Source organism: Procambarus clarkii, chromosome 28, assembly GCF_040958095.1.
Source record: "Procambarus clarkii isolate CNS0578487 chromosome 28, FALCON_Pclarkii_2.0, whole genome shotgun sequence".
Classification (NCBI taxonomy): domain Eukaryota; kingdom Metazoa; phylum Arthropoda; class Malacostraca; order Decapoda; family Cambaridae; genus Procambarus; species Procambarus clarkii.
The window spans coordinates 6,278,291-6,290,561 of record NC_091177.1 but is presented as its reverse complement, the minus strand read 5'-3'; the positions used below and the strand labels follow the sequence as shown (position 1 = coordinate 6,290,561).

Below are 12,271 nucleotides of genomic sequence, written 5' to 3'. Positions count from 1 at the left end.
CGGTGGTTGCCAGGTAGGCTGCTCCATGTTTCTTAAATAAAAAAAAAAACGAAAAATAAAAAAACGGTTGAAAAAATTTGAAAAACGGACAAATGCCATAAAGGTTTGTTCAGTGTTTGTCGGGTGGGCTGCTCCATTAAAGCAATCTTTCTTTGTTTCAAAAGTATTCCATTTGTTTTGTATTTTTCATTTATGTCTCAATAATGGAGCAACCTACCCGACAAACACTGAACGAACCTTAATGGCATTTGTCGTTTTTCAAATTTGTTTAACCATTTTTTTTATTTTTCATTTTATTCAGCCTATTGCGGCCAAAATATGTCACCTACGATTTTTTTTTATTTTCCCGTGCTCAGGAAACACAAATTAATATTTTTAGAAGACGAAATAATATTTTAATTTTTTTTTTTAGCGCACTGGAGTGTAAATCTCCTCAGGACCCCTTAGCAGCTTAGGGTATGTATTAAGAAACATGGAGCAGCCTACCTGCCGAACATCGAGCAAACCAATGTAAATGTGTGGCCACGTTTGTGGTAGAAAATAATAATAATAAAAAAAAAAACTTTTTGATATTTGTTGTATTTCAAACAATTTCATTTTTTTTTCTACAAAAAAGTCATAACATCTCAGCAGTCACCCCTTTATATCCCAGCATCATTAGCATCTTTAAACAAATACAACATAATTTATTTGCATCGTCGGAGGTGTCCGAGAATGTGCAAGAAGCAGCGCGACCCCACCATGTGGTATCGTCATTATTCAAACGAGCGATCGCCATACGAGACAAATTATCTGCGATCAGGCCGGTCGTTACCCAAAATGTTCGCCATTTGAGGCGATCGTTATTCGAGGTACCACTGTAGTGTGCACAGCTGTCTGTTCTACAATCCCTATAGAATTGATTTTTCATAAACCCTAAACGTTTGGTGTTACAGTATAAATTTTTGTTGTCTAAATTTCAAATGCCATATTGACAATTTTTTTTTACAGTAAACTATACTAAAAACTTAAACAATATTCTAAATATACGAAAATGAAGATCACATGCTATTCTGAGAGCATAATAACACCAAATGAACAATTGGTAATATTTTATATTTTTGCAGCTGATTTCAAAACCTAAAGTTTTCAATATTCAATTTTATAATTTTTTTTATTTTCTTGGTTTTCAAGTTACGTTGGTATCATTTAGACAAAGTTGGAGCATTTGCCTAGTAGATTATGCACAAAACATTTGAAAGCGTTTCAGCAAATTTAAAAAACTGAGCTCTATGTCCGACTTCATGTGACGTTTTGCGCAGCTTAAGGGTTAAGCTTAATTGTCTAAATTCCTATCATCACTGCAGCAAGCAATTAAGCTTTTATAAAGGATTCATTACAGATAATTCTAACAAAGATAAACAGTTTCTGTACCTGCAAAATACTGCACTGTTCTTTAGGAGAAGATGCAATTGCAAAATGATCCTATTACAGCCAATATGCAATGATTGTTAATGTACTAAGCTCAAGCATGCTGGCATGTACCAGTTATTTAAAAACAAATTTACCAGCAGTGAGTTATGTATTTCTTAGCGGTTGCAAGAAAGGTCATGAGGCTAACGTGAACAAAGGTTTTCTTAATTACTGCCCACATTTTAAAGCAAACTGATAAAGATAATCTGCACGAGAAAGATATTGTTAGGTAAATTTCCATACTCTATTATTCGTTTAACCTAGTTTAACAAAAATATAACCTCTCATCCAAAAAGATAGAAATATGTATGCTTGATCATGTGAATCACATGGGCCCACCCTCATTCGAGTTAACCGGACATCTGAGTTAACCAACTTTTTTTTATCAGGAATATCTAAAATTTACAAAATAAAATTTATTTGGGTTAATTGTTCAACAAATACTGCTGTAACCTGAATTTCTATTAAAGTTGAAAAGACAAAATAAGTAAAAAACTAGCATGTGAATTCCTTCTGATTAATTGGAGATTCGGGTTACTAGAATCTAAAGTATTGAACTCCTACATTAATTGCTATGCAAGAAGTGTGAATGAAGGGCAAGATAACAGTGGAGAGAGAACCAGGCAAACTCCTACTGGTGATGAGTACGTAAAAATTCCAAAGAGGTTGAATAAGAATTACTACCAACATCCACTCTCCAATCTAAAAATGCCATGCTCAAAGATCCAACCAAGGAGAACCCCAAATTCCTGTTTAACACAGCAGGGAGGTCCTATAAATGAGAAGAGCTGGAAGAGAGACTAGATAGAAACACTTAAAGAGGAGGGATGGGAAATAGGGCTGAAGCAACTGCATAGTAGCATAAAAATCACACTGCCTCCAGCTTCTGAACGACTACCAAGAACAACTGAACTAGAGGAAAAGAAAACCTGTCACACTGGATTAAGTCAAACACAGTATATCCACTGCGAAAGTCTTAGGACTGAGGAATAATGCCATTCAAACAGATAACTTGGGCTCTACATAGATGCAAACAAGTCCAAATATGTCACAAATCCACTAAAAGGAGACCTTGTCCGGCTTCATTCCAATTGGACAAAACCAGTAAGACTGTTCACAAGCACATTCATCACCTAGCGAAGGCATACTGTCATGAGGACTAAATCCAAAAAAATCACTAAGGGATTCAGCATCCAAAGCCACAATAGGAGCTTCCCTACCTGAAAGAGTATCCCTCCTTCACCTTACTGTGGCAAAACAATACAAATGAATCATTCAAGATACAAAATCGATATCCTTGGGAAAGAATTGCGGTGGATAGCAAACCAAAACTTGCTATCCATCGCAAATGCTATATCCTGAACATTAACAAGCACCTAAGCCACACCACTTAACACTAGGGACACCCCTAGGGTCAACACTTGCAGCAGAGGAGCTCCAGCATATTTCAACAATCCTAAGTATTGTAGTACAGGTTGATGGTAGTGAGTGGTGTCCCAGAGAACATAAAGGTATAGTGCTCTTGAAAAATAGGTGAGATAACAGGAAAGTGCTAAGGGAAGTGAAAAATCGGATGAGAAAAAGTTGCCCTAGTGTTTACAGTGCAGAGAAGAACATTCAAGATGGCCACTGGCAAGGGGAAAAACAAAACAGAGCTTGATTTTGAGGGATTCAATGAAGAAAGCATTGATATTAGTAGTCTACATAACAAGTTGGTAAATTTAGATACTATAGTGAACTCTCATGTAGAAATAATTAGTAAATTGAAAGAAAGTAATGACCATTTGAATAGCAAAGTTTTATGTCTTGAGGGTTTAGTGAAAGACTTGCGCAAGGATAAGAATCAATTGGAAACAAATTGCAAAGCCATGGAAGAAGAAAATAAACTCTTAAAAATAGCTTTGGAAGAAGTTAAAGTAAATTTAAACATAAATGACTACAATAGGTTAGGCAAGGAAATTCAACAGGAGAAACAGCTTTTGTCAGCACAGATGGAGGAAGTTACACAGGGAATAGAACAGTGCAAGAAAGATATGCAACTCACTTATGCACAAGTGGCCAAGGAGAAGGAAAAAATAGAAGAAGCAGTAAAGGAAGTCAAACACTGCAGCAACCAAGATAAAACAAACATTAGGCTAGAAGTGAGGAAAGAATTGGCATCTAACCCGAAGTTGGTGCAAAACACAGTTGATCGAAGTCCCTGATCATTTTTGGCTGCAAAGAAAAGGCGATAACATCTAGGTCAGAAAGAGCTGTAGAAGAAGCTAAAGTAGTAGATAAAATTGTTGGCCTCGTGGAAGGTCTTACAAACAGAGAGAATGTGTGCGACTACAGGAGAATAGGCAGGTACATAAAAGGGAAAGATCGACCTTTGAGGATCACCCTAAACGGTGCCAAACAGATGGAAGAAGTACTAAGGAATGCTAGAAAATTGCAAAGGGATGAGGATGGGAAAGGGTGGTCATTAAGACGAGATCTTTCAAAAGAAGATAGAGAGAAGCTGAAACTGAACCTCGCCGAGGCAAAACATTTAAATGAGAGCAGGAATGAAGAAGAAATAAATTCTTTTTTCTACAAAGTGATAGGGGTAGGCAAACCAGTAAAGTGGTACATAAAGGCAAACCAACAAAATCAATAGAGAGAGGGGGAGTGAAGAATAAGGAGAGGGGGAACAAGTTCCTGAAGATTGCATACACCAACATAGATGGAGTGAGATCGAAGATACTGGAGTTAAGTGATGTAATACAGCTGCAGACACCAGACATTGTTGCACTCACGGAGACAAAACTTGAAGATGTAATTTTAAATGAGGTCATATTCCCAAGGGGCTACTCAATTTGGAGACGGGACAGAAAAATTAGGAAAGGCGGTGGCGTTGCTGTGCTGGTAAAAGAACACCTAAAGGTGAAGGAAATAATGACTGCCAATCCACAAGAAGTTGACATAATAGCACTAGAGATCTGCTATGAGGATGATAAACTAATGATGATAAATGCATATAGTCCACCGCCAAGCAGCACATGGTCAAAGGAGGAGCTAGATAGTAAACGTGAAGGTCTTATAACAATAATGAGAGAGATTATAGCGAGAGCGGATAACGATAGATCACGACTGTTGATAGTCGGTGACTTCAACTTGAAATCCATAGACTGGGAAGCATATGAAGCTAAAACAGAAGATTTTTGGACCTGTAAATTTGTAGACCTCATCCTGGAAACATTCTTGTATCAACATGTTAAACAAGCTACGAGGATGAGGGAAGGGGACGTTCCCTCCATGCTAGATTTGATATTTACCAGGAAGGAGGAAGAGATATTTGACATTCAGTACCTTCCTCCCTTGGGTAAAAGTGACCATGTCTTTTTGGGAATAAAGTATGCAATGCGTTATAAGCTGGAAGAAAATAAGGAGGTTGAAGCAGTTGAAAAACCAGACTTCAGGAGAGGACATTATGGTGACCTTAGAAATTTTTTTAGTGAGTATAATTGGACAGACTTGATGCTAGGCAAGGAAGTGAATGAGATGTATGGCAAGTTTTGTGAAATATATGATAAAGGCACAAAAAAATTTATACCAAAACAGAGATGCAGAACTAGGAAACAGGATTGGTTCAATAGAAATTGCGAGAGGGCTAGAGACCGAAAGACACAAAAATGGAATCAATACAGGAAGAGGCCGAACCCCCAAACATACCAGCGATACAAAGATGCGAGAAACAACTACACGGCAGTGAGGAGAGAGGCAGAAAGAAATTTTGAAAAAGGGATTGCGGACAAATGTAAAACAGAACCAGGTCTATTCTATAAATTCATAAACAACAAATTGCAGGTAAAGGATAATATTCAGAGGTTGAAAATGGGAAATAGATTCACGGAAGATGAAAAGGAAATGTGTGAAACACTAAACGAAAAGTTCCAAAGTGTGTTTGTACAAAATGAAATCTTTAGGGAACCAGATACAATAAGAATTCCAGAGAACAACATAGAACACATAGAGGTGTCTAGAGACGAAGTGGAAAAAATGCTCAAGGAGCTCGGTAAGAACAAAGCAGCTGGCCCAGATGGCGTTTCACCATGGGTTCTGAGAGAATGTGCATCTGAGCTCAGCATTCCACTTCACCTGATCTTTCAGGCATCCCTGTGTACAGGAATCGTAGCAGACGTGTGGAAACAGGCTAACATAGTTCCAATCTACAAAAGTGGCAGCAGGGAAGACCCCCTCAATTATAGACCTGTATCATTGACAAGTGTAATAGTGAAAGTATTGGAAAAACTAATCAAAACTAAATGGGTAGAACACCTAGAGAGAAATGATATAATATCAGACAGACAGTATGGTTTTCGATCTGGAAGATCCTGTGTATCGAATTTACTCAGTTTCTATGATCGAGCCACAGAGATATTACAGGAAAGAGATGGTTGGGTTGACTGCATCTATCTGGACCTAAAAAAGGCTTTCGACAGAGTTCCACATAAGAGGTTGTTCTGGAAACTGGAAAATATTGGAGGGGTGACAGGTAAGCTTCTATCATGGATGAAAAATTTTCTGACTGATAGAAAAATGAGGGCAGTAATCAGAGGCAATGTATCAGAATGGAGAAATGTCACAAGTGGAGTACCACAGGGTTCAGTTCTTGCACCAGTGATGTTTATTGTGTACATAAATGATCTACCAGTTGGTATACAGAATTATATGAACATGTTTGCTGATGATGCTAAGATAATAGGAAGGATAAGAAATTTAGATGACTGTCATGCCCTTCAAAAAGACCTGGACAAAATAAGTATATGGAGCACCACTTGGCAAATGGAATTTAATGTTAATAAATGTCATGTTATGGAATGTGGAATAGGAGAACATAGACCCCACACAACCTATATATTATGTGAGAAATCTTTAAAGAATTCTGATAAAGAAAGAGATCTAGGAGTGGTTCTAGATAGAAAACTATCACCTGAGGACCACATTAAAAATATTGTGCAAGGAGCCTATGCTATGCTTTCTAACTTCAGAATTGCATTTAAATACATGGATGGCGATATACTAAAGAAATTGTTCATGACTTTTGTTAGGCCAAAGCTAGAATATGCAGCTGTTGTGTGGTGCCCATATCTTAAGAAGCACATCAACAAACTGGAAAAGGTGCAAAGACATGCTACTAAGTGGCTCCCAGAACTGAAGGGCAAGAGCTACGAGGAGAGGTTAGAAGCATTAAATATGCCAAAACTAGAAGACAGAAGAAAAAGAGGTGATATGATCACTACATACAAAATAGTAACAGGAATTGACAAAATCGACAGGGAAGACTTCCTGAGACCTGGAACTTCAAGAACAAGAGGTCATAGATTTAAACTAGCTAAACACAGATGCCGAAGAAATATAAGAAAATTCACCTTCGCAAATAGAGTGGTAGACGGTTGGAACAAGTTAAGTGAGAAGGTGGTGGAGGCCAAGACCGTCAGTAGTTTCAAAGCGTTATATGACAAAGAGTGCTGGGAAGACGGGACACCACGAGCGTAGCTCTCATCCTGTAACTACACTTAGGTAATTACACTTAGGTAATTACTTAAGCAAAGTAGACTTTGTGGCAGAATTTTCAAAGAACAAGTTAATACTGTAATAAGAAAACTACCTAAAAAGCCACCCTGAAATTCCACACCAGCCCTAGTATCCCCAGCCAGTTGAGGCATTGTTAAGGATGGATCCAGGAAATTATACTGTTAATGAGAAAGCTAAATTTGGCAAGCACCACCAACACATGATCCTCAGCTAGCAGACAAGAATGATGACTTATACTGTAGTCTAAATAAGCCAGTTTGTGAGGAATCAGAACCTCCTTGATAAGTCTGGTGAAAATCCTGGGAATCAGATTCTGGCTGAAAAGGAATGCCCACATTGGTAGTAAGGTTTCCTGATTCAAAGGCCAACTAGTTTACTTTACTGTACTTTACTTTATTACTTTACCATTGTACTCATTGCTATCATCTTTTATCATAATTGTTATATTGAATGCATATTTTATTGCATTATACCTTGACATAATCCTCAAATTATGCTACCATGTACCAGTTTATAGCCCTTAAATTTTACTTTAATGTACCTACTAATCTTTGTCAAATTTTCTTACAATGTACCTGTTAACATATTTTAAATTTTGCTAGAAATTACCTACTTAAAATTATCTGTTAGATTAAGGACCTGACTGAAATGCTGTGCTTACTAATGGTTTTACAAGAATGTAAAAACATCAATGCTATGTACTCTCATAAACCCAATGTACCTTTTTGTATATATATAAATAAATAAATAAAGAGCTCCTGAATCTCTGGTGTACAGGAACATGTCTGCAACAACCTAGAAGTTTGGACACATGTGCCAAGGCAGACTCAATCACCTACCAAACAGACACAAGTGGGTCAAACAGAAGATTGGGCAAAGGATGAGGGCATTAACCAACAAAAAATTTAAGAAGAACCTAAATCTGAGAATTTCCCTATTCACAACCCCCCCAAAAAAGAGACATGACTAAGCCTAGTAAAATGCATCACAACAATTAAACCAATAACACCTAAATGTGGGTTTAGAGTAAACACCAAGTCTTGCAACCATACCCTACCCACACAAACATTAGTGGAGCCTATCATGAAAGGTCATGGGTCACCCTTCCTAAAGAAAGCAGAATTTCCTAGACTAAACCATAAAGGCACTGGCACCTCAGTCTTTCTACTCCTAGCTGGAGACCACTAAAAGATATAATGGTCATTGACAATATTGTTCCATTACATAAATTTGTGAAGCTGAAAAAAAGCCACGGCCATAGCAATTTATGTAAAGGACTTCTATCCAGAAAGATATGAATGGGCAAGAGAAACCTGTGACCAGAACAAAATATAAGCCACAAAAATGCCAACCACCAACTACGTAGTCCCTGAATCTCAGGTGGATACAAACATGCCCACACAAAGGTATTACAGTAACCATTTTGTATACCACGTGCACTACATTGCATTGAGCCAAGAAGTTGTGAATGTAGTAGTAATTTGAAGAGGAGAAACTAGTGCCTGTGCACCACCAAGCTGGACCTAAAAGAAGCAGATGGATATTTAAAACTGCATTACAAATGTGAACAACACAAATGAATTTGTCCTAGAACAAACTTCCAAGCAACAGAGAATGTAGTTCACTTGGAAGCTTGAGCACTAAAACATAATTTCCTTAAAACTGTGGCAATTTTTGAGCACAGTAAATAATGTGTGCATCACCTGATCAGAAAGGTTAGGCACCATTGGGAATGTCCAATAACTGCCTACAATCTCACTCTTGGTACTGGAAATCTCGATAAACCTAAAAGGCTTCCTACGACCCACAATAGTACAGTATATCATAGGTACTGTACAAGAAAACATTTTTCTTTGGAAATGGATATATTATTACAGTAGTGAATACTTGGAGAATGAAAACCTAAAAAAAAAAAAATTATCCATACCATACTGTTGTTCTTGCACATTAACAGTAATGCTGAGAAGCAAAATTTGACACCACTGGCTGCATCTTATGTGAACTGTGATGCTAATTAGCCTACCCAGTATGCTCATTATTACAAAGAAACTACTGTATTGTAAATTATAAAAATAAATTATTATTTTTAGAAAATATTTACTTTTTTCTTCTGGTATGAAGAATGAAATAATTAATTTGTGAGGAAATCGAGCCCCAGAGACCACTATTGATCATAGAGGTTAACAATTTATCAGCTGGCTATAGTAGTGTGAACAACAAACTACCCTGTGTGAAACCCACATGAGAGCATGTACTGCTAGAACAGTATTGGGGTCTGGCGCACCTTGACGTCCATAATGCAGCTCAAGATAGAGCAGAATGAGCCCATACTTAATAGCATCTCATGTATTGTTGCCAACAACCAGGTTATATGTACAAATGGAAATAGAAATTGCCTTATCTACTTAAACTAGCTAACTTAAGAGTACACATATTCTTCCTACCTCCCCCCCCCCATACACCCACCCCTAAAAATAGGTCCAATTAATATAGTACTGTAGGTGTTCAGCACATCTTTGAGAGGAAACCATATCAAATCGTGCAAAAGTTTCTCAGGAGTAACTGGAGATTCTTCTAAATAACAAACACTTGGCCTAACCTAAGGATTGTGATTGCCTTGAACACAGGACCATGGGACCAGAATAAAATATATCACTGCATTCTACTCATAATTCTGGTTCCATTGACGCATATCCAAATTGCACAACACCCCTTATGGGGTATCAGGTCAAGTTACATTTGGATACGTTATTTGGCTATGGTTATTTTTAGTTAGAAGCAAATTGAAAAAAACATAAATGAGGGAATAACCAAAAACCCAAGAGTATCCACAATACAGTACTTATGTTTGGTAAAGATTAGTCATTTAAACAACTTCTTTAATTACAGTACTACTATTGATACTGCAGAAACTTCTGATATAGCCTACTTCCAACTATAACCTGAACAGTGTTATCATCACCAATTTTGAATACATTTCCAAATATTACACAGGTAATTATAGTCCCTCTACAGTGGTATATGCTTTGAGACCATTGTGGTATAGTATTTAGAAACAGAAAATCTGAGCAAACAATGTCACAATATCTTGGCTGAAAATTAAGACACCTAACTCACACATCTGAAAATAATGGAAGTGACAACATTTCAGCTCATCCTTGGCTATTATCAAGGGGTCTGTCTAATTACCACAAGCTACACAAGCTTCATAAAGCTTCCTGGCAATGCGTTAGCAATGAATAAATATGATATGTTAGGTTAGGCTGACCTAACCTAACCTATCCTAACCTATCCTATCCTATCCTAACCTAACCTAACTTAACCAAACCTAACCTAACCGAAGCTTGGATTGTCGACTTGATTTGGCGTCACCAGCTTTTTATTTTCGTCTAATTTCTTTATAAAAAGATACTTTTTCAGATTAAAATTATGTTTTTTCGTGTTGTACTTTCAGCACCAACATTATATTGAGTAAATATATCATATTTATTCATAACATTATATTGAGTAAATATATCATATTTATTCATCACTAACGTATTGCCAGGAAGCTTTGTGAAGCTTGTGTAGCTTGTGGTAATTAGACGGACCGTTATCAAGTACGGTATCTGACAACGTGATACCGTATTCCAGTATGAAACAATAATGAGAGCATAGTCTGCTAGTCTCACCCCATACAACCTGATCATACGAAGGAAAGGAAATTATGAGATGCCACTAAACCAGTATGACTCCATGTATATTGCACATGGAAGGGATAAGAGGACAGGATAGGAGTTGGGACGGGAGAGAGTGAAGCAATAATACCCAACCACCTGGACCACTGGGGATTTAATGCTGACCTGCAAGAAGCAAGACTGTCACTATACCAACAATCCAAGTGGCTGGACCCAACCTAACCTAATCTAACTTAAGAAAGTTGAACCTAATATAGTCTACCCACCGCAGGTGCAAATGCCAAGTAATCAACTGTTTAAAATCCAGATAAAGACAAAAATCCCCAGGAACAATGGGATGGTCTTTAACAGGCCACCAGCTTCCTGTCCACATCAAGGCCACTAGGGAGACAGTGGCCCTCGGGTAAATTCAGGTAAATATGAATTTATTCAACTGCATAAATTAAAGCTTTACCAAAAAATAAAAAATAAATTATTTCATTATGATTATACCAGTATATAAGTATATACAAAGCAAATATAGTGCACAATAGTAGCAACACTAATTCATCAATAACCTTCATAAAAATATGAATCATTAGCCAGTAACTGGAAATGGGTGGTTCTATAAAGGCATTTCACATGCATCTACGGAACATACACAAACTATGTATATATGTTAAAATAGGTAAACCTCAAACTCAACCAATTATACCATTGTGGTTGGAACTATACTACGACTCCAGCAAGCAAGATATGCAAGGAGAAATATTGATTCTTGGTTATCGCTGCAGTTACGGCTTCAGCAGAGTAAGAGAGAGTCTGCTCTTATTACTAATTTAAACACACCTGAAGGGAACATTTACTCACCCAAACACACCCCCAGGAGGCCCAGCAACACTAAACTGCCCACACTCCTCATTGCGACTTCGAAGAAATAAGAGACAAACTTAAACAAGGAATACTGTTGTAGTTTAGGAAGGCAGGAGCCCTGTTCTGGCACCTCGAGCGGTGTCGTCGTCTGCTGGGCCCAGAGGCCACGGTGCCAAGTCTCTCCCCCCTCCCATCCCATCTCCCGGCACTCTATATATATATATATGACACCGCACGCATTATCAAACTAAGACAGTAGTACACTAGTGTATTAATAATAAATATATCCTTAAATTATCAATATATCAGGTGGATTTAAATAACTACATTACCGAATAACAAGTATAAAACTCCAACATTTGGCACCTTTCTATTACGTCACACGACACAATATGCTAATTCCGGAGGGCAATTTAAATGGTTTACTTATGTAGACTGGGAGTATTCCAGCCCGTCGTGCATACTCACATCCACCTAAGTAAAAGCTACAGGTTACCGATTAAAGCAGTTGAGCAATAACCGAGAGGTTGGGAAACACCCTCTCAGATCCTTATTCGCATGGCAATATATTTAATAATAGCAATAATGGTTTCATTGTGTCGGAGGGACAGGCAGCCAGTATATATATATATATATATATATATATATATATATATATATATATATATATATATATATATATATATATATATATATATATATATATATATATATATATATATATATATATA

At 37.2% G+C, this 12,271-nt stretch overlaps 1 protein-coding gene across 1 annotated transcript in view; it reads right to left on the bottom strand.

Moving 5' to 3' along the window:
- LOC123755049 (basigin) overlaps positions 1–11,710 on the bottom strand; it is a 60,422-nt gene extending 48,712 nt beyond the window's left edge. The window contains exon 1 of the mRNA XM_045737507.2: positions 11,538–11,710. Coding sequence (XP_045593463.1) covers positions 11,538–11,589 — 52 coding nt within the window. The 5' untranslated portion in view covers positions 11,590–11,710. The remainder of the gene's footprint in view (positions 1–11,537) is intronic.
- Between the last annotated feature and the right edge of the window lie 561 nt (positions 11,711–12,271).